This window comes from Pteropus vampyrus, unplaced genomic scaffold (assembly GCF_000151845.1).
Source record: "Pteropus vampyrus isolate Shadow unplaced genomic scaffold, Pvam_2.0 Scaffold154, whole genome shotgun sequence".
In the NCBI taxonomy this organism is placed as follows: Eukaryota; Metazoa; Chordata; class Mammalia; order Chiroptera; family Pteropodidae; genus Pteropus; species Pteropus vampyrus.
In genome coordinates, this window is record NW_011888935.1 from 130,765 (window position 1) to 154,679 (window position 23,915).

The window sequence follows — 23,915 nt, forward strand, 5'->3', positions numbered from 1 at the left end:
TATTTATCTAAAAGGGATAGAAATCTAAAAGCTGGCAATGACACAGCAGTAGTTACTGAAAAAGGCTATTAACATTCCCCTAAAATTGCATCTTGCACCTTTAATTTTCAACTCATCTGGAAATGAAGACCTGGCAAACAGTATGTGCATCAACACTATCTTTAACCAATCTCCAGCACAGGGTACCCCACATTCGCACCTCATGTTCCCACTACCATAAAAAGTTCCTTGTTTTACATGAAGGGCAGCACACACCAGCCCTCGCATCTCCTGAAAGCCACTATAACCTGAGTAACTGCAGTATGTACAAAGAGGCCTTTACTAAGCCAGAGTCAAAGCTCTTGGTAATGACCTGTTTCAACTGACACATGCTGACTTGAACTTGAAATTATATTTAATCCATTCATTAAAATAGCTGCACATAATAAACCATTTAAAGCAGCTTTTTTAAAAGGTAAAAGGGGGGGACTAATTTTCTGTGAATTCCTTTTTATACTCAGTCTCCCTGAGGCCAGACTGCACACCTAGCTTCTTTACTTTTACACTTAAATCATTTTATAATCATTTTTTTAAGTGTAAGAAATGGTAATGAATGAAGAACTGAAAAATCTTCTCCGAAGTTCTAATAGCTCAATTCAAATATTTACTGAGTGCCTTCTGAGCCAGGCACTGTGCTGGTACATAAGGTCACAGCCTCTACTCTTCTTGAAATCTATCAGAAGTGACATTTCCCATGAACAAAAAATTCCAGTGTATATCATCTGTAGTGACAGACCTAAGAATTGAGAAATATCTAGTTGTCTGGAAGGACGGATGTCAAAATTTCATCAGTAGTTAAGGCTGAGTGATTATTTTTTCAGCTCCTTTACGTTTTTCAGAATTTTCTGTTAAGTGTTTATTGCTTTTAAAACCTGAATAAAAATCTAAATAATTGGGATAAAACACTAATGGCAAAAGCATTTATTGAGCACGTATTATATATTCCACGTATGAAGTGCTTCACGGATATCATCTCACTCAACAGAACCACCCTATAAAAGAATACAATTCAAATTTTCGAGATGAGAGAGCTAAGAAAGAATAACATGCTGGAAGCGTCTTTTACTGCTAGAAGTGTTACTTATTTCCTTATAAATAAGCAGAGGTTGAGAACAAGACAAAAAAACGGTTGTATATTTATAGAAAGAGTCGCAAGCAGTTGCACTACTTGTTGGATATATGACTCTAAGCAAATAACTAATCTCACTGAGCGCCAGCTTCTCCTGTAAAATGGAATAGGGCTTACGTCGCTTAGGGTTCTTATGAGGACTAAATGAGACCATGTATGAAAAGAATATAACACTGTACTTGGCAAATAACTAAATGCTATTTCAATTTCTTCATCATCATAATTAGCTAGAAATCTAGACAAATTATTTAACATCTCTGGGTTCAGTTTCCATACCTGTAAACAGATGATAAAAATATCTACACTATGTGATACTGGTGAAGATTACACAGAATAATACACAGCAGTCAAAAGTTACCCACTATGATTTTACATAGGTCAAACATATGGGACTAGCTAAATAAGCTACAGTAAATGCATATAATGAGATACTTTACTATAGACTATTTAAGGGCATGAAAAAAATATCCATAACGTACGGGTAAGTTTAAAAGCTAGTTACAGGTAGTATGTACAATAAAATCCTTTTCTTTAAAAAATGCATAAATATACATTAATAGAAAAGGTGGCAAGAATACGCTCCAAGGTCTATAATTTTTAAATATCAGCAAAAACTCAGTTATTTAAAAAAAGAAATCACTATTACCACCGCAGTATCAAAAAGACAATAAAACAACCCCAAATCCCCACATCTGTGTTTAAAAAAGGAGCATCCCCAGACATCCCAGCTCCACTTCATCATCATTGGGATTCTTCTGTGTATATTTAGAACAGGAATTCACTCTAAAACTTCTCACATTTTAGTGGGTTAAGAAGGAAAAAGGAGCTATTTGTCTCTAATTAAAGACACGCATTTTTATTTCCCATGGTTCTAGTTAAAAGCCTTCACAGTTTATATTGATATAATATAGAAAAATCACTGATTAAAACAGGAACATGAGAACATTTCCATAAGGACAAATTTACTCTGAAAGATTTTGAAAATTTGATTTTTTTTTTTTTACTTAGAGTGAATATTAATCTTTAAAATGAGTATTTTGCAGCATAGCATAGCTGTCACTGAAGTTATAATTCTATGACTGTGAGCAGAAAATACTGTTAGAAAATTAACAAAATGGAAAAAAAGAAACTACAGTTTCTTAATAAAGAAAATGGATTAATAGACAGATATGAAAGCTGATCTTCAATAAAAATGACTATCAAAGACATTGAAAATATGAATTCTGACTTGGAAAAACATGAGACATTACAATGTAAAGTATTTAGTTAAGAAATGCTATTTCATTAATTTAAGGGTCTTATCTCTTATTTTCATTGCAAATTATATTTCACTTGAGTATCACCAAACCAATGGTTATACATGAAAATGCAACATTCGTTCAACCTTGAAGGTGGAAAAGAAAAAAAAAATTCTCAAAAACAAAAACAAAAACAAACCCATTTAAACCATAGATTTTATACAATTTGTCATTTTAAGCAAATTCTTCTGAGCAAAATGCATCCTTATCTCAATTCACATAAGGATTCAGGACATGTGAATATACAGGAAAAACAAATTACTTGGCTATTTCCCTCTCTTACAGTCATCATTAAATAACTCTCAGTAACCCAGAGAAAGAGTTTATTTTCAATATTTTAACAGCCTCCCTCTGCTGTATGAAAAAGGGTTCAGAATTTTCATTTCCCTTAAGATATAATTAAGCACAGCAGGCCTTTGAATAACATCATTTCATTCAACATCATTTTGTTGTAACGTTGATGCTTAACACATTTATACCAAGTAGCCTATGGTAAAACTGGTTTCATCGGATGTTGTTTTGCTTAAAGTTGCAGAACCTATCGATGATGTTAAGTGAGGGCTTACTGTACAATTCTTTCAGTTTGTTTCCCATAAAATACAGCTTAGAAGTTGGTAGTTTAACACAGTAATATTTATTACTTTAGATTAGAACAAGAAAAATGATCAGCCTTCAGAATACATCCTTAGAATCTTAATTCTTTAATCCCAAACTTAGAAAGACCTAAGCAAAGAAACACCACCTTTACAGAAGTAAAAGCATTCCCCCTCCCTGGGCCAGACTGAACAATTCAGTAACTGTGTAAACTTAGGGAAGCATTTAAAACCCATGAACCTCAGTTTTTTCACCCATAAAACTGAAAATGAAAATACTCTGCCAACTTCATAAGGTTAACGTCAGAATCCAATTTAAATTCATTCACTGAACAATTATTGAGCGCCCACAACATACAATGCACAGGAAATTATTGAATGTCTGTAAACTGGGAATCCTGTACTCTATCTGGCAACCTACCTAAAACATACACAAAGACACAAGTATGACATGCTTCTCGTCCTCAAAACTTACTAAGTGCAAGGGAAACAAAATTATATATAAACAAATTAGTATACAAGGAAGAAAAGTACTCATGTAGCATTTAAAGAAGGGAAAGGGCGAAAAAGGCAAGTTAGGAACACAGCAGGGAGAGTAGGGAATGCTTAGAATCAACAAGCACTCACAAGATTCAAAGGAATAAACCGTATGAAATGACAGTGCTCAGTTACATCCTGATTCTAGCCACACAGACTTGTGCATTTACCACACATACTATTTTCATTTTTCAATTTATTTTTCAATTGCAGCTGACATTCAGTATATTAGTTTCAGGTGTGCAACATAGTGATTAAACATTAATCTACCTCATGAAGAGATCGCCCCAAGAAGTCCAGTATCCATCTGAGACCATACATAGTTATTACAATATTGACCATGTTCCCTACACTGTACTTTACATCCCCGATTTTCGTAACTGGCAATTTGTATTTCTTACTCCCTTTTACTTTTCCCCCCATCCTCCCACCACACTCCCACCTGGTGACCATCCTTTTGTTCTCTGTATCTACCACACATAATATTCTTCTGTAAGTATATGGTGTGGCTTGGCGACACAAATTTTTAAGTTATTTACCATTTTAAGTCATTTACCAGTAATTTAAATTTGTTGACATTTAAATTACTTCAAAAGGACATGCGTTAACCCCCTCTTAGAAATAAGCACAAAAATGCCGAACCTATAATTTTCTGACCCATCTCTCTCCCAAATCTATAGCTTTGTGCTTGATTTTTACCCAATATTCTTTTATTAAACAAATTCTACACCATGTGGATGGGGCCAGCGAGATAAAAATCTTGATAAGATTTTTGTCCCTTTTCCTCACTTTCCACCATCCAAGCAACTCAGTTTCCTCTCTCACCTAATTAAATATCTTTGTACTTCATACCCTTAAACAACTGGGCAGATCACTTTTAACTGGATACAAAAAACTGCTGCTTCTTTACTTTGCACTTCCTACTCCAGCCCTCTGCAGACGTCCTCTACTTTCTGCAGGCCCAGGTGCCCTTCTTCATGACACTGGCTGACCCTGACTCTGTCCTACGATAGGAAAATTCACATGTCGTAGGACTTAAACACAATAGTTAACAACATAATACATTGTAGGACATGTGTATAAAGGTGTAGTAATAGAAAAAGTCTATTTATATCATTCATTCTCATTAACTCATCATATACCTTCATATGATTTTACAGATAAACAGAATTCAGAGCTCATTTAATCCATACCTCTCATTTTTAGAGATGAAAATTTACTCCTATAGCCGTTTTGTGACTAGTCTACATTTAAAGGTCAAAGAACCAGAGTCAGATTTTTTGATTTTCAGTTCGATTTTTCCTAATTATACTACTATCTACACGTTTTGATACTTAAAATATTCTCTGCATTTTAATTCTATTGAATATTTTACTTTTTAAAAATATAAAGAAATCTAAAAATTATACAAACTGCAATTTAAACTGTTAAATAATCTCTCGTAACAAATTTAGCTTAACTAAAAACAAAAGAGCAGATTTATCTTTATAGTAGTTTGTACTGTTAACGGCATAAAGTGAGAAAAGAGTTTGTATATCAAGAGGCCAGACAGACAAGTTCAAGAGAAGAGATATTGTCAGTATCAAATCTTAAAGAGAAGCTGATTATTACATCTTTTTTGAAAACCTCTTTATTGAGAAGTATTATACCTGTCTGAATAAGTATACAAACGCCACTGAGATAAAGCAGACTTTTTACACTCCACTGTTCTAGAATTTTGAGAGGGGAAAACTGTTACTCAAAAATTATCATCATTTACCTTTCTCTTTTTAAAGATATGTAGCTGAAAGGATCTACAAGCTTATAATCACACAGATTGACCAATGTTTCTATACTTTGAAAATATTCCTACTGAGAACCTTTTTGAATTGTCTTACCTTTGTTGAAAGTACTTTAAATGTGCTCTGTTCTGGTATTATAGGATGGAGAAGTCTCAGTTTCAAATTGTAATCCTCTCCAGAAGGAAGTTTCACCGAAGCAGACAACTAATAACACAAAATTAGCAAAAAATTTTCTACATTTATATAAAGAAGAGTAACATGCTTAATTTGAATATAATTACAGAACTTCAATATTGTTAGATTATTTTAAACACTTTATATGGGATATCAGATCTAAGAACCTCAAAATGATCCCTTTTTTCCCAGCTGGTATTCTTCACATGTAGTCTCATATACATAATTAAGTAAGAGAAAATGTTTCATAATACATATTTAACATTTAAATATCAAGGAACCCAATAAACGAGGGCAAAATGTAGTAATAAAAAGTATTCACATGCCAAACTTCTGGTTCTACCACTAACTCTTAAATGTCTATCAAAAAGTTTTTCCTAAATGCTAAGAAACCAAGACATGGAAAGTCATACTTAATACAGTTAGTAGATTCTAAAATGTATAAAGCACATAACTAAGTAGACCTTTCTTCATGAAGCATACCACACAAATGTGACCATATATCTTACTAACATCTTTCATATTTGCCAATCAAGTTCTGCTTTCTCTCCTAACAAATCTCATTCCAAGTCTAAAGAACGAAGAAATAATGCGCATCTAGCTATAATCTAGAGTATACATAAACTGTTGTCTCAAAAATTAAAATGATTCGAATTGAAGAGCAATGCTTCAGTTTTTCATCAGCATTTTCTACATCATCTCAGGAAGAAATGGTATATGACATACTATAGGTTACTCTGCGACATACTATATTTGTAAATAAAAGTATTTAATCTGAACATTAAAAAATGGTTCAAAGACTAATAACCTCTTTTTCTGAAAATTTCACATTTACATCATTCTTCTGAACGTTCTTGATCATAAGTGTAATGATTACTTGAGATTCTGTTTGATACCAGTCATACCTATTAAGAAAGAAAACAGAAACTTAGAACTTCTAGTTTTTTTAGAGTTGCTTCTTTGTGTTTTGTCAAGACAAAAACTATAATCGAATTAAACAACAAGAGCTCCACCTTGTGGAACAAAATAGCAAAGCAGCTGTTGATTTACAGAAATAATTTTATGTAACTAATTTCCTATGATCTCTACTAATGGGAGAGAACGGTGAAGTAGATGATGCCCCTAACCTTTCCATTAGATTTAAATACAAGATTTTCTGGGTTCTGATTTATATCTCTGACACTATTGTGCTTAAGCTAATGTTAAGTCGAAATTTATTCTGAACGGCTAACAGTTATTGGTGGTATCACCAACAGTTTTACACTCTCATTTCAACCTAATACTAAAAGAAGCACTTCTATTCCTATTTTACAGATGAAAAAATATGAGCTCAGAAGGGTGAAGTAATCAGCCAGTCAGCGGCAGGTGGTACACTGGAGGCAGGCCAGCCTGACTCCGCACTCCTATATCTCTAAACTGAAGCGGGGGTGCAAAATGCCCTGAGCACAGGAAGCGGAAGCAAACATGCTAATTAATATAAAATATCTTAAAGTTTAAATCATCCTGCCAGGCATAACATTAAATACAATATCTTCCTTCAATCTCAAGGTATGTGGGAAAACTAGAGTGCCTAGAAATTGTGCTTCTTTCCCACTGAAAGCTCTGAAACTCCCTAAAGACAGAACTATTTATCACGTCACTAATGCTCCAAACACCATAATTATCATCTGATGTTTGTGTCCTATCCCTGCTGCTGCTAGTCCAAGTTTCTTGTCTACTAGGTACTTGGAGAGTCATCCTGTATTTTTTTAGAAAAAACATTGAATAAATTAACATTTCCAAGCCATTTTAGGTAATTAAAATGCACCTTGATTAAAAAAATGAACTATTTTTTAAGTGTCTCACAATTTCCCTTTGAAATTCAGTGAGGATGCAAAGCTCCAAATCAATGCCTCCTGTTTCTGTTACAGTCCTAAGAATACAAGTTATATGTGTGGCTAATAAATAATTAATATTCAACTACCTGCTAGATGCTTATTCCTTATTGTAACTGCTGCCCTCAGCAAATCACTTTCAACTCATGCGGAATTACTCTATGAAAAATTTACTCTAAACATAAAAGGCAGGTTAAGTTATAATTCTATCAAACCTACTGCTAACTTTTTTACCTGTGTAAATAACTTACTTAGAAGAGGCTCTCCTTAATATATGGAAAGGTGACTAATATGAAACCAGATGAAGCAAGTTTAAAGTAGAAAAATAATTTGAATTTAACCTGAATATATACACTAATACTAATCAATAAACAGCCTTAGAATAAGTTTTTCCAGGCTATAACATGAAGAAACATTTAAAATCACAGGGTAAAGACTTGCTTACTACTAAATAAGAGTTTTTTCCCTTTAGGCATATTTATCACGCACTGTTTTAAGAAAAATAAACACTTACTTGATTTTTGACTGATGAGTCCGCTGGGTTGCAGACTGATTTTGCCAAGTTGAAAGAGAAAGATTTTTTCAAGTTAATTTAGCAATTGTATATTAAAATGTATGTTTTATTAATTTACCCAGTGCTATAGTTACTTCAATAAGGAATAACTACATGAAGACTTCCTTCAAAGACAAAACAGGGTATCCATAATTGTTAAATAGGCTTCACAAAAAATTTCAATATTCGGCATTTCATAATTTTATTAATTTCAAAAAAAGATTCTTCTTCTAAAATAAAAAAAAATACATTAAAAAACCAAAAAACTTTCCAAAGGTATCGCTGAAAATGGTTACACATAAAATATCCAGTTCCAGATTCAGTAAGTCTCTAAACTGAAAATAGTAACATTTAAAAACCACTTTTCAGACTATTGTACAGCCTTCATGCTTAGCCATGCAACAAACTCTGTTCTGGAACATATGAAAGAACATTCCATGGTGCCTTCCTGGTAACATCTCACTTCATTTATGGCCTCTCTGCAACAAACACTGTGCAGAGGCTATCCAGAAACAAAGGGGCTCTTGACCAATCCACATTTCCTCATGTGCCAGTCAAGGCTATGTAAATCTAAAAGACTTGCCTTGGGTTGTGGCCTCTAAGTTGTAGCTAAATTAGAAGGGAAGAGATGAGGTTTGGAGGAAGAAAGTAAAACCACTCAAGAGATCAGAATCTAACTCAGATTTACTCTCCAGTGTTAGCTAGTTAGAAATAACAATCTAGATGACTTCAAGTGGAGATATTAACTACAACAGATTATTCCAGTTCATCTAGGTACCAAGATAAAAGAAGACTGAACTACAGCAGTGATGACAGGCGACGCAGCTAAAGAACCCTTTAGCAGCCCTAGACGGTCTTTGTTAACCAAATGACATTGTTTTGTTTTCAGGCCTAGTCCCAAACCCCAAGTATTTAAGACCTGGACAAAAATACCAGCAGGTGCAAGAAACCACCACCACCTACAGCCCATTCCCAACCCATCACCCTAGGAATACAGAGAAGCCCATAGATACAGGGATAGCTGGATGGGGCTCACTTCCATGATGCTTAAAACCCCAGTCATTACGCACACACAGAACTGGCCCAACGTTCACAACCTGCCTGAAGATTAGCTCTATCGGGCCCAGATTAGATATGAAGAAAGCTCAAAGGATAAATGACTTTCTCAGTGTCACAATGTAATTCTAGAAGACAGAGATGAAGAAACAGTCAAAAAGGTTAAATACTTGAGAGTCAGGAAAACACCACATCTGCTGACTCCTTGTCATTTTAATTCTTGATTAAATATGTAATGATCACTGCTAAAAAACCATTAGCCATAATTTAACTATGTGTTACATACAAACTAAGTTGGTTAAAACAAAAAATCAAACAATTTCCACCATAATTTTTAATAAACAAAAGACGTGAATCTTCATGTCCAAAATAACATAAAATTAGACAGAGATCAACATTTCCAAATCAGTTTAATCTTTGTGTCTTAACAGATGCCATAACAAGCCTTGCAAGTGCTTCTAAGACAGCAACTGTTTAATCTAAATGTGATGACTTTTCAGCAAAGAAACAATCATCCTGATTAAACTATAATACCAAATCAGCATGAATCACACATAAGCACTAAATGCATTAAAAGAGCCCAATCCTTTTTTATGACTATAAACTTCTATATTTATATCACCAAAAAATGTTATTATTTCAGTTACTAAAAGAACAAGTATCTAAATGGAATTGCTTAATATTTAAACTGAAAGATCAAAGTTCTGTCTCAAATATATATGCTAATTTTTTAATTAAATAAAAACATGAAGGATAAAAACTTGGGACTTACCACTGTGGATTGTGATCCTATTAAAAACATAAAAAGGAAACATTTTCAGATAACAGTGTATTTACAAGCAAAGTTGCATACATGATTTTTTATGGCACAAACATACTGATTAAGCAAATCAATTCTCCATACATTCTAAACAAAAAAAAAAGTGGTTTAATTTTGCATCCTGGAATCACTTTAGACTCGTTAGTAATTATTGACCAGTAATACCACTGCAAAACAAATTCACCCAAATCTCCCTTTCAACATAACAAACTAGGCAAAAATCAGAATACCTCTGGAAATCTCTAAGGGAATAATATGTACTACTTATAAAGTTAAAAACAAATTTGTTTAAATCAAAAAATGGCAAACATTTCCTTTTAAATTGAAAGATCATGGGAAATCTAAATACTTACCATTCTGAGCTTCCTGACACCTCTTAACCCAGACAACAAAATCAGCATCTGCACCTAGAAAGAATAAGCTGACTGTAAAATCTCATGTGCACAATCCAAATATTCATTCAAAAAATACTTACTGAATACCTAGCTACTATGTTCCATTATTACAGGCACTGAGGATTCAACAATGAATTAAGATAAAAATACTTGTCCTAACAGAGCTTACGGCAACCCTAATATTATAGCTACAAATATAATATTAAGGTTAACATTTAGTTGTTCATCCTGAAAAACTTTAATTAAAAACAAATTAGTTTTAACCACAGTCAACTTTACTGGTTCCCAGATATAGATAACCTACAGTTCCCCTCACCCTTCTCTTCTTAAAAGGAGCTTTCTCTCACAAAACAAAATCCGACCTTTAGCAGATTCCTAATATGCCATCAGCTAGGGTAGGGAGGAGGCCTGGTAATTGGCAGCTGGGTTGAGGTCCAGAAGCCTCTCCCAATCCCAGTTTGCTCTCCAATGCAGCTACCTACCTATTCTATCCACTATTCTCTCAGGGGCTCTACCTGTTCCTATGCCTTTCCTACCAACACCAAGGAGCATCTTTATACTTTGTGGAGTTTTGTCATATCTCCAAGTTCCATGGCAGCTAAGACTATAGATGGTAAACTATATATTTATAGACAGCAATATAAACATGTAGAGATACTATTCAATTCTGAAGACTCAGAATAATGACAATATATACAGTTACAGAATCTAATAAACTATAAGTGCTAAAAAAATTAGTAGAAGTACCCTAAATGAAAGTTTATTAATTCAAGCTAACCACAGGCAAGATGATTCTGAAAAATAAAAAGCAATAAGAAATTTCTTAAAATGAAATTTTCTAATTCAATAATTTAGAAATGAAATTCAACTGCACAGGCCTTCTCTCCCTCTCTCCCTCCCTCCCTCCCTCCTTCCCTCTCTCTCTCTCATTCTAGTGGGAAACAATTATAGTAAAATCCTAGATTTAACTAACCTATTATTCAAACTAATCAGTAAATAAGCCAAGCTTCCTACCATATAAAGGGAAAACAAGGTAATATTGTGAACTATAAACTTCTTACTCTGGCTGATAATAAAGGAAGCCTAACAGTTTAACATAAATTTTTTCTGGAATTAATTAAAAGACTAATTTGTTTTTAAATTATATATCCTCAGAAGTAATTTTAGCAAAGAGCAGACACCTTCTGAGGCCACCTCTGAAATAATCCTAGAAGTCAATGGCATGATAAGAAGATATTACTCAATGAACAAATTGAGGCAGAGAACTTTGTTGCTCTAAAAAGACAAGGAATGAGGCTTAGAAATCTAGAAGATGGCATGACTCATGTCTGATTCCGAGTTTTCAAACATGTATTGAGAGACTAGATGAATTTTTAGACTTTGCTGAAGGTGCAGATACTCTGGCCTACTAACTGAATAGCCATATACTGCACTTGGGATAATCAAGTTTGAGAAAAACTACTGCTTAGATCTCTTTCCTAATTTGTAGGTTGCATTTGCAAAGTTGGGCCTAACATCCTTTCTCAAGTAGGATACAGCAGTAAAGCAAATATTCAAAGCAGTACACAGTAAATTTTTTAAAATATAACCACATCATACTTTAGAGCGAAGTTTCTCAAGTTCAGCATTACTGACATTCTGAAGGAGAAACTGCCCTGCTGTGGGGGCTCTCCTGGGCACTGCAGAGCACTTGGCGGAATCCCTGCTCTACACACTGCATGTCAGCAGTGCACCCCCATTCACCATCATGACAATGAAAAATCTCTTCAGACATAGCCAAATGGCCCCTCGGGAGCAAAATCAAAATCAGAGTTAGGAACCACTGCTTTAGAGGGCTGTGGTAACACTCTACCATAAGATGAAGATAAAACTACAATACACAATCAGGATTATGTCGTCTACAATTATCTAGGAGATTACTTACCACCTGTTAGTATTTCGCAGATATTTTGATTTTTGGCTCTTACAATTCTAGATATGTGCACAGATATCTATAATGCTGTCATAATTTTCATATATAGGTATCCCCCGCTCTTTGAAAATTGGCAGTATGCCATTTTGTTTTTATCAAAGACCTACCTATATTAGTACTGTTTTCGCCAACCAAATGAAATCCAAAAAAGAATTTTGCTTCAGTGTTTGATTGGCAGGAGGCTTTATAGAGGCAGAGCACAGCCAGTGAGAGTGGCCCAGCCAAGCTCCTCGCCCAGGACTGCTGCTTGCACACTCAGCATCTCAGTATTACCTGCCACAGTTTTGAACCATGTCTGTGAGCATCTGTGCTTTATCTAGATTTACTGTTAGCAAGATGTGTCCTAAGGTATCATAAAACCCTAACAGAGGGCTGACAGTAAAACTGGATGTAATTAAGCATTTCACTCATGATGTATGAAACGTTCTGTATGTATAGAACTTGCTTGCATGCACCATGCATACTATTTACAGGTAGCGAGAAAGAAACTTGAAAGCTGCTGAAGTAACTATTGGTTCTGCTAGTAACAAAGTGGTCTCTTTTAGCTAGCATCTAGTAATGGTTAAAACAAAGTCTATCGCTTGAATGAACTGATGGGTGTACAAAGTGTGGTGAACAAACATTATTTCTATTTTATACAGGCTGCATATTTATCATATAATCCTGCTTTCACTATATATTAGCGTTATTTTAGGTTTTATGTGTTATTTGGTATGATTTGGTAGGTTATTTTTTGAGTCTGGGAATGCTAAACATTTTTTGCATATAAATTAATGGTAATTACTTCTTTGCTTTACACCATTTTGGCTTATGGAAGGAGTCACAGGAACACTCTCAGATGACAGGGGAAACCTGTATTTCTCTCAAGAAGATGACATTAAAAACTCACAATACTCTCAAAGTTTCATGTTTCTTCTGTACCTTAGTCACAATTTACCTAAACTTACACTTCACTTCTCAATAAAAATATTCGTTGTAAGATTTCCTATTTCAGTAATTTGAATAAAACTTAAAATGAATAAACTTCTGAACAAGAGAGCAAATTAAACTTTCACTTCTCTATTAGAAAAAGTAAAATACCAGACTAAGCAGAGGGAGCACACTAAGTGTTTACATGTAGTTTTTAGCTTCTAATGGTAAAGTTTACCTGTGATTTGAATGCTAAAAGGCCAATTTAATCAATATTCAAGCACTCAAATTCTGCAATCAACACAAAATATCATTAAAAAGAAGAAAAAGGTGTTAGGTTTCTATAATTAACTTGAGATTATACTAACAAAATTCAGCTATATATTTAAGACACAGAAAAATGGATGAGTTTATTACCACATAATTCCAATACTTACTATCTAATTTCTGTCCTTCTGTAAAAGTTTCTAGAGCAGCAGCATAGTTTTTTTCATGGTATTCACAGATCCTGCAGGAGTATATTTAAAACAAATACCATGCGCACATGAGATCATGAAAAACAGCCTTCTTTCTAATTAAAATATCCTAGTGTTCTCTATTCTCAAGAATTTAAGTATATATTAATAAGCCAAGATTTTCAAAATGCTCTATGCAATACCTAGTATAATTCCCATTAATATCCAATTTTGGAACTCATTTCAGATAGAATTTCTTGATTTTAATTGTATACATTTGCTTATTTCAAAATACAGTTAAAATAAGGAAATAAAGAAATTTCTTAAAGAATAAAGTCACACCTATCGACAGAAACAAAGCTGGGTATAAAGTACACAGGTATACAGTTTTCACATCATTGTCCAGCTTGGTTGAGAAACATATTCTCTAGTCAGTTAAAGACAGTAAATTCCAAATGATGAACAAAAAGGGATTTGAAATCCATCAGCTTCATCTGTATCTTGCAGTTACTTCAATCATCACTATTTTAAAACATACTAACTATACATCTCCTATCACATACTGCAGTTAATACAATAACAGAAGTATAAATTTATCTAAAATTGAATCCTATGTGAGCTATAAAACATATAAATACAGAACTTACTATTTATATAAAACAACCATTAATTCATTCAACAAACTAAACACCTATCTGCCCTCCAGACCCAGCCAGAGTAGTTACTGCATACCCTTTTCTCAGCACAGCAGTGGGATTATTTGGATTAAGTTCAAGAGATTTCTTTGCATCAGCAACAGCCTCTGTATGAAAAAATAGGTTTTTTAGTAATTTATGGATTCTAACGAATATTACACATAAAATTTGAATCAGTCCTAGGGTTTTAAGTTGGTGAAATGGACAAGTGGTTTTAAATTAGAAAAAGTTAATCCAAAATACTCAATAAATATTACCCTCATACCTTCCTATTAGTCTAATATTTAACTTTCTTTTTAAAGTTCTTTAGTCAATGAATAAAGCTGTCACAAAGTTCACCTAATTTTCTCATTACCATTTGTGCAATTTGATTCAAAGTATTTAATTTTTCCTTACCCAGATTTTCTATCCAGAATTAGTTACAAAATAAAGAAATGTATTTTTTATTTAAAAATGCAACGAGAGCATTTTACTTAAATACTCTGTAAAAGAGTGAATATGCTATTCTGTTAGCATATCTAATAACCGCAAATGAAATCTGTCTAAATTCTCCACCCACTGAAGAACAGACACCCATAAAACTTAAATGGGCTTTGCTCGACATAATGTATCATATTTCAGCTACTTCTCTTTGTATGAAAGACCAATTTAAAAATCCTCGAAGATGATCTCTATTTTATTTGATTCATTGTATCCTGGTTAAATTTATAACTAACTCATAAAGAAACAATATACTTCGTAAGAAAAGTTACCACAGTAATTCCCAAGAAGGATGTGACAATAAGCTCTTTGACAATAACACTGTGCATCATCTGGTTTCTGTTCCAAAGCCTTAGTCAGCTCCTACAAACACAAACATATGGAGTGTAAGTATATTTTTTAAGAACAACTAAATTATAATTAAAACATAACTTTTAATCAAATAAGTATTGTCATAAACTATTTGGAGGAAAGATAACAGGGAAAGAAGCTTGGAGCTTTTCTTTGCAAGATGATCGATCTCTCTCCATCTCCTCCCCTCTCCCCCCCAAAAACCCACGATCTAATCTAGTATCTATGTAAAGCACTTAACAGCTCCTGGCCTATAGTAGGAACTCAATAAATGGTAATTATTATCACCTCATTTATTCTGAAGAGTTTAGTTGATATACAATGACCATCACAGATTTTCTCCTTCTAATTTGGAGAAGATTCAAAGATCATGCAGAATTTGAGATGCCTAGAAAATGTGAAGCTGTCCAATAAAAAAAAACTGGAAGTTAAATCTAGAGTTTAAGAAGGTTAAAACAGAATCAATAAATACACAATCAAGCTTACCTGCCCCTCTCCTATCCTCTGTCAATGGCAGACAACCCAAAGGAAGCCCAGGTACAGTATCCCATAGATAGCTACTATCAGTTGATCAAACAGTTAACATCAGGTTAACATTTTTGCCACCTGGGGCATTCATGGGGCATTCACAGCTTATACAGATAGATGGAACAATAATGATACTAGAAAAAGCACAATTAGTCAGACCAAGGACAACTGCAGGCAAATAGGGACAATTTGATTCTCTACCTACTGCCCACACACTCTAGGGATTTGGAACTCTCTTAACGGGTAAAATTATTTCAATAGCCACACATTGACTATGCTTTAACCTAATAGTGTGAGTCTCACAGAGCAATATATACTTGGTAATCATATACCTAAAATCCAATATACCTAAAATCCAAACCACTTTTTACCATCTCCACCCTATGGCCCTGGTACAAAGGGTAATGAAAGTCAGATCTTTTTACTATGTCTATGCTTAAACTCTCCAGCATCTCTCCAGCTGACTCACAGCAAAAGCCCAAGACCTTCTAATAACCTGTAAGCAATGCATATAATAAAACTCTTGATATGACCCTCTGCTATCTCTCTGATCTCATCTCTTCCTATTCTTCACCTTGTCCTCCCTTCTAGCCACAATGGCCTCCTTGATCTTCTTCAAACACCAGCAGGACTCTGCACCTGCGGCTCCCTCTCAGTAGAATCGCCTTCCCCCAGCTGTGCAGATTCATTCTCTTACTACTCGGTGACAAGGTTGTGCCAAAGACAAGATTCAAATCCAGGTCTGTCTGACTCCAAGTCAGATTTTAACCACTAAACAGCATGCCTCTTGGAAATGTTTCTTTACTCCAAGTTTTTTTCACACACCAGCTGACATTTATATTAATATGCTTTCCAATACTTTAAAATTCTTAAGTTAAATAATACCATCTTGCACTAAACTTTCAATTTTAAAAACAGGTGACAGTTTATCTATCTACTCAAATATTATCTTCAAAATAAATTTCTAGCCTTTCCGCAGCAAGAAAACAGATATACCATGGGTCAAAAAAGCTGTTAAAGATTATATTAATATCTGGGTCATCAATTTTAAACACATATTATGTAACAAACAAAGGCAAGACACCGGAGGTGCACAGAAAAATAAGATTCCTTTTCTTAAGGAGTCAGGTAAAAATTTCTGAATTTCAACATCCAACTTGCAAAAGATCTTTAAAAATACAAACCAACTGTTGGTTAAGAAGGACAAGTTATGGTGACTCAGTTAAATAAACTAAACAACTGACTAATTAGGCTGTTACTAAAAAGTTACAAAAAACCACCTAGCACAAACTGAATGTTATGATACACAAATGAATAAAGCACAATAATCAGTTTACTTTGAATAAGCAATATATATAATAAAACCCAAAAAAGTGAAGATAAAATAATGAGTTGTGCTTACATCTGACCAGTGGCATGTTGTCAGAGTTCTACTGTTTCTGTGACAACAGTTGCCAGCTGCCAGAAGACAAAGAGACTGAAAGTGAGGGATCTCAAAAGGCCAACACTTCAGTGCCAACATCTGAATCATAGTGGCGAAAGGCTACTTAACACAGACCAATTTGAGACGTATCGTAAACATGTCCAAACATATACTTACATAAAAAATTACATTATATTAACTCAATTTATAGTTTTCAAAAATAAAGCTGGTGAGCTGTAAAGTGTAATTATGCTGAAATTATTACTAAAATAATGGTGAAGAAAGTACCCTAATAACCCAGAATAGGAAGGAAAAACTCCTTTTTAAGGCATTAAAATTGTTTCAGACTTGGATCTTAGAAAATGAATTTCCAAATCTTTAAAGTTTTAAGCTCTTTTAAAATGCTACTCAAGGTAACTGGTTAAGGTTAAAAGCAAAAGCAGACTGCCCACACTGAAGGCCTTTACCTCTGGGTTATCTCAACTTGATTTCATTTTTCGTTTTCTTCCAGCCACAGCTAATCCCCAATCATGGATGATAAACAGTACCAACCCTTCTCCTTTCCTAAACTACCTAACACTGCTAGAGAAAAACCACATAACTATGCACGAGTGGTACCAATGTCCATTTATGCTAACCAGCTGTGTTCTCAACAATCTGTAGTCAGCTACTAAACCTTGAATTACATTTCCAATCCCACCCCCAGCTCCAGAGAATGACCCTAATGCACTGAGCCCAGAGACAATCACTTCTAAACTGTATAACCTTGACCAAGTAAATCCCTTTAGCCTCAACTTTATTGTTAGAAAATGCAAATAACCCATCTCAGTTTGTTGGAAGAATTATGGTAAGAGTTGTTTAACACATGAGTGCCTACCACATCCCAGGCACCACACTAAGAACACAGTGGTAAACAAGATACACAAAATGCTTGCTCTCTTGATGCTTAGATTAGGGCCCAAATTAAATGTGAACAGAGAAAACAGCTTCTCAGTGAAGGCGACATTTCTGCTGAAATCTAAAACGATGAGCATCTCCAAGCAAAACACAGGGTTTAAGTGGAGAGAGTACATTTTAGGCAAAAGGAACTGCACGCCCAAAGACCGTCCAACAGGACTGCGCATGACATATTCAAGTGACAGAGAGCCAGTGTGGCTGGAACCCAGAAAGGAAAGAAACTGCAAGATGCCTACCTCAGGGGTCTCGCCGTGTACCTTACATTACCTATCTTCACAATAACCCTTTCAGATAAGTCCTGTTTTGCCCCATGTTAAAGATGGGAATTATGATCCAGCGTGATAATAGGAACTTTCCTGAGGTTACAGTTATCAGGAAACCAGGATTTGGACAAGCAGTCTGATTCCATGCCCACTGTTAGGATAAACTGTGCTGTATTTGCACAGTGGAATACTACACAGCGATGGAAAACTGCCACTCCATTCTACAACGTGAATGTATGTCGCATGGTTAAAGCAAGACAGAGTGCCTACACTCAACTGAGTACCTAGTCTATGATTCTATGTGAAGGACAAAAACAAGAACGAACTAACTGATGGTGATGGAGATCAGAGTAATGGTTGCCTGTCAGGAAAAGGGAACTACTGGCTGGGAAGTAGCATGAAGGACCCTTGAGGACGCAAGTGTTCTGTATCTCAAATCTGGGTGAAAAATATATACGGAAAACTGCAACATATTAGTTGCGGACTTCAGATTTGTTATTTACATATATCATACTTCAACAAAAAAATTAAAAAGTAAAATGAGTGGGATGGAAAGTGACATCGCTTTCCTTTAAAAGCATCTTACGTACCAACTGTATTTCCAAAGGAGGGACAGGTCTGAGGATCAAAACCAATGTAAATTCAGAAAATGGCTATCTAGCTGACCTAAAGAACTGCGGAGAAAAATTCTCAGTGCCTCTTGTAACATCATTCTAATACTGATCCCAGAAGCCTCACTAGGAAACATTATAGTACAACTATGATCAACCACTTCATTTGAAGGCCTTCATATCCAGGTCCAAAAAAACATACTCTGACCTAAGAGGCACTGAGGGACATAGCCCAAGGCTTCCTCCCCACCTCATCTCATACCCCTTTTTCATTCCACTCTAGTCAAACGGCGTTGTACAGGCCAGCTTCATCCCTACCTCAGGATCTCAGCACTGGCTCCTCTCCCTGCCTGGAACGCTCTTTCCCCAGAGCTTCCCAGCTCATTCCCTCAGGTCTCTGCTCAAATGTCACCTCCTCAGAGAGACACGACTACCATGTGGCAAATTATTGCTAAAAGTCATAGGTAGAAAAAAGATTCTCTTGCCTCAGATTGCTAAACTTAGGCATGTTAGATTATAATAGCACAGGGTTTGGTTTCTTTTCCTCGTGCTTCAAAGCAAGAAACCCCTGGCTAAATTTTGTAGCCCCCTGTATCATGTATCGTTGGCTTAGACTCTATTACTTTCTATTATTATTTAACTCTTGACTTTTTACTTTCTTTTATAGCTTTATAGTCTTTCCCTTGATACAAAGTCAGCTAAATATATGACTTTAATCAAGAGCAATCGGTGCCTTGCACACAGTAACTCCAAAAACTAGTTTTGATTAATAAGTGAATAATGGACGGTAGCAGGCCAAATGATAATTTGCAGGGACACAGGGGCAAACGGTCTTACCCCGGTAGTCCGAGTCCACACACTTAGCACATCGCCTAGGACATAAAAATGGCAAAGATGACTGTCGAACGACAAACCGAAATAAACTAATATCGTCAAGCCCAGATTTCACTTTTTCTTCTAGTCACGTCATTTAAAAGAAAAATCTTTCCAGGCCGACTATGCATGTCAACCACATTAGAAGACGAGGTTTTTCTAAGGAGCTGCGAGAATGCAGAAACGGTCTCGGAGTGGGAGGGGGCGAGAACAGAGGTTCGGGGTAACCGGGCTACTTTGTAGCAGAGAAAGAAGGGGCGGAGGCTGTCAACACCAGGGCTGAGGCACCGCAGAAGCGGCCAGGCCCGGCCCGGCCCGGTCCGGGAAGGCGAGCGCTGAGAAGAGACGGAGTCGGCCGCGGCCCCCGCGAAGCGTCCGGGAGGCCGGGACGGGTTCGCTCACCTCTAAAGCCGCCTGGGGGTCCTCGTCGATGAGAGCGTCTGAGAAGCTCCGGAAAAACCTGCCAGGAAAACCACGACTTCAGCGAGGCTCGCTAACCAAGCAAAGGGAGGGAGGGGGGTAACAGTAAACAGCAGGGAAGGGAGAGCGCGCACCTCTGGGCCGTTGCAGGTCCCGCTGCAGCCGCCGCCATCCCTAACAGTCACTGCTGCTGCTGCCGCTGCTGCTACCGACGCTGCCGCCACCGCCACTCCCGAGGTTACCCGCTCCGCCGCCGCCCAGGGGGAAACTTCTGGAGCGACACCAACCGAGCTTCCGTCCTAAGTAGCCAACGAGCAGCCGCGCAGCGGGCGGCGGGGGAGGGGAGGCGAGAGGCGGGCGCGGGGCCGGCTGGGACTGTGGCGGACCGCGGTTCCCGGCCGACCCCGCCCCCCGCTGCCATGGCGACGGGGGCCTCGCGTCCGGCCCTCTTCCGCCACGCGCCCGCCGTCGGACGCCGCCTTCGGGGGTAGTGGCTTCCAAGAGCTTTTGGAACGGACTGTCGGCCCTCGGGAACGTGTGGCGTTTGGGGGCGTTTGTCTGTTCATCACACGAGCCACACAGCGCTCCGCTTTCACAGTTCACCGCAGCCCTCCTCGTGGTTACCGGAGGCAGCCCAGCCTTCCGTGCCCTGTGACGTCATGCGCCGCTACGCGTCCTTTTCCGGGAGAAAGTTCCCGAATGGCGCGTCGCTTCCCGGGACCTTTGCGCCGGGAACACTGATGGAGTCGGAGTCGCAGGAAGTAGTTCTGCCCTTGCGGAAGCTAGATGGGAGGAAGCCTTTTGGTTCCGGTGCGGTGTTCAAACCCCCAGGACGCCACCGGCCCAGGCTTTCTTCCCACTTGGCTTTCCCTACTGAGAAGAAAAACCTGTACCAGCCGAAGGGAGGAAGGTGGCCCGAATTTGTCTCCGTGCTGCTTTACTTTCCAACCAACCTAGTCGGTCAGGCTCTCCCTCACCGGCCTTTAATGTATTCAGGTCGGATGGAAGGAGCTTCCAGCAAGTTCCAGGGGACAAGGTGGGAAAGAAAAGGGGAGGAGGAGTTAACTAGAGATAAACAAGTGAACTTGAGCATCTACCACCTTTAAAATCTGAAATAAGCCCTGGCATTCAAAGACGTAATGTCCTCCAGAAACTTAAACCAATACTGTTCTAAGTGCTAAAATGAAACAAGGAATAATCATGTAATAGCAAGGAGTGGCCCTTAGCAGAATGTAAGGTGTAGGACAGATGTCTCAAAGATGTGATGCCCGAGTCGCAGCCTCAAAAGATAGCAATTAGTCGATGATGGAAGTGGAAAAGGTAATTCAGATAGAATAGGACGTACGTAGGTAAATGCCAGGTCAAAAAAGGCTGTGTGTGGTCTGCTGAGAAGCTTGGATAGGATTCTCTTAATGATGCTAGCCTTTTACAGGTTTCGTAATCAAAAAAGGCAATGACAGTGAAATTGGCATTTTAAGCATACTATTCTCTTTGCTGTGGAACAGTGATTAAAGGAAAAGGGAGGCTAGCTGTAATAATTACAGAAATATTTGAGGTGAAAATGGTTTGCTTATCTTTTACGATCAATGATTCTGGTATATATAAGGCTTTGACCACACCAAGGCATGAAGATATTCAGTTTTCTTCTAGATGTTTTATTATTTTACCTTTCACATGCAGGTTTATGATTTATCTGAAATATTTCCGTGAAGGGTATGAAGTTGGAATCAAGGTTCTTTCCCGCCCTCCACACCCGGTGTGGATAGCCAGTTAACCCAACCCTAGTCATTGAAAAGACTGCCATCTGTCATTTCCCCCACTAAATTCTTATGGCACCTAGGTAAAGTAGATGACCGCATATATGTGGGTCTGTTATCGTGTTCTCATTCCACTGGTCTGTTTGTCTAACCTGGTAACAGCAGCACAGTGTCTTAATTAATGTACCTTTATAGTAAGTCTCAAAGTCCTATAACTTCCTTCAAGATTGCCTTGGCTATTCTAATTCTTTTGTATTTCCATTGGTTTACACATTTTGAAAGTTTATTTCTATTTATAAATTTTAGAATGAGCTTGTTAACTCCCCCCTGCCCCCCCCACAAAAAAAAAAAAAAAAAAAAACCCTGCTGGGATTTTCATTGGGCTTGCATTGGATCTATAGATCTAGTTGGAGAAAACTTACATTTTTATAGACTCCTCCAATCTATGAATATCATACACCCCTCACTTTATTTAAGTGGTCTTTAATTCGGCAGTGTTTTGAAGGCAGTGTAAAGGTCTTATATATCTTTAGATTTATTCTTGAGTCTTTGTTTTTTTTATGCTATTTTAAATGGCCTTTAATTTTTTTTGTATTCTACTTGTTGCTAGTATATAGAAACACTAAATGATTTTTATATATAGACCTTATATTCAGCCATCTTGCTAAATTCCCACATTCTAATACTTTGTAGACTTTCAGAATTTCTATGATCACAGTCTTGTCATCTATGAATAAAGATGGTTGAATGTCTTTCTGTGCAATCATACCTCTTTTTTGCCATCTGTAACGGGCTAGGATGTGTAGTGTTGAATAGAAGTAGCGATAATGGACTTCCTGTCTTCATTGGAGCATCAGGAGGAAAGCATTCAATATCCAGTGCCTTTACTGAAATGTTCATATGCATTTTTCTTTAATATGTTAATGTAAGTTACTTTGGCTGATTTTCAGACATTCTCTAAATGGCCAATATGCATATGAAAAGAAGTTCTACATCAATAGCTGTATCAGGGACATTAAAATCACAGTTGAATACTAAACACTTCCACCAGGATGGCAAAAATTAAAAGGAATTCCAATATCAATCATTGGTAAGGATATGAAGTACTTAAAAGTTTCATATATTGCTAATGGGAGTATAAATTGGTATAACTACTTTAGAAAACTTTTAACACTGCTAATGCTTGTCACATATATACACCATATTACCTAATAATTATACCAGTGGGCATATACCCAAAAGAAGAGAGTACTTATGTTCCCTTACAAGAATATGGATTGCAGCATTATTCACACAGCAAAAACTGGAAATAAGTGTCTTTTCATAGGAGAAAAATACTAAAAAGCAATGATTAAGAACAAACTACCAGTATACACAACAACATGGATGAACCTCACGCATGATGTTTTTAAAGAAACCAAAGTACATCCCGATTCCATTTATACAAAATTTAGGGGGAAAAAACTGACGAGAGGGACATCAAAGGGTGATCTCTCGCTAACCAAGCAAAGGGAGGGAGGGGGGTAACAGTAAACAGGAGGGAAGGGAGAGCGCGCACCTCTGGGCCGTTGCAGGTCCCGCTGCAGCCGCCGCCATCCCTAACAGTCACTGCTACTGCTACTGCTGCTACTGCCGCTGCTGCTGCCGACGCTGCCGCCACCGCCACTCCCGAGGTTACCCGCTCCGCCGCCGCCCAGGGGGAAACTTCTGGAGCGACACCAACCGAGCTTCCGTCCTAAGTAGCCAACGAGCAGCCGCGCAGCGGGCGGCGGGGGAGGGGAGGCGAGAGGCGGGCGCGGGGCCGGCTGGGACTGTGGCGGACCGCGGTTCCCGGCCGACCCCGCCCCCCGCTGCCATGGCGACGGGGGCCTCGCGTCCGGCCCTCTTCCGCCACGCGCCCGCCGTCGGACGCCGCCTTCGGGGGTAGTGGCTTCCAAGAGCTTTTAGAACGGACTGTCGGCCCTCGGGAACG

At 37.3% G+C, this 23,915-nt stretch overlaps 1 protein-coding gene across 6 annotated transcripts in view; it reads right to left on the reverse strand.

Annotated features, from left to right (window-relative positions):
- The window catches only part of SUGT1 (SGT1 homolog, MIS12 kinetochore complex assembly cochaperone), a 35,981-nt gene extending 12,266 nt beyond the window's left edge, over positions 1 to 23,715 (reverse strand). Inside the window, exons 1-10 of one of the 6 annotated variants that reach the window (XM_011369734.2) lie at positions 23,502 to 23,715; positions 20,169 to 20,226; positions 15,033 to 15,123; positions 14,318 to 14,387; positions 13,568 to 13,638; positions 10,208 to 10,261; positions 9,807 to 9,823; positions 7,940 to 7,980; positions 6,360 to 6,456; positions 5,474 to 5,581 (exon numbers count right to left, since the gene is read on the reverse strand). In XM_011369734.2, the coding sequence (XP_011368036.1) occupies positions 5,474 to 5,581; positions 6,360 to 6,456; positions 7,940 to 7,980; positions 9,807 to 9,823; positions 10,208 to 10,261; positions 13,568 to 13,638; positions 14,318 to 14,387; positions 15,033 to 15,123; positions 20,169 to 20,226; positions 23,502 to 23,539 (645 nt within the window). In that variant the 5' untranslated portion in view covers positions 23,540 to 23,715. Of the gene's footprint in view, positions 1 to 5,473; positions 5,582 to 6,359; positions 6,457 to 7,939; positions 7,981 to 9,806; positions 9,824 to 10,207; positions 10,262 to 13,567; positions 13,639 to 14,317; positions 14,388 to 15,032; positions 15,124 to 20,168; positions 20,245 to 20,320; positions 20,523 to 23,501 lie in introns of those variants that run through there. The other 5 variants (XM_023536353.1, XM_023536354.1, XM_023536355.1 and 2 more) reach the window with 5 other exon arrangements.
- Positions 23,716 to 23,915: the final 200 nt, after the last annotated feature.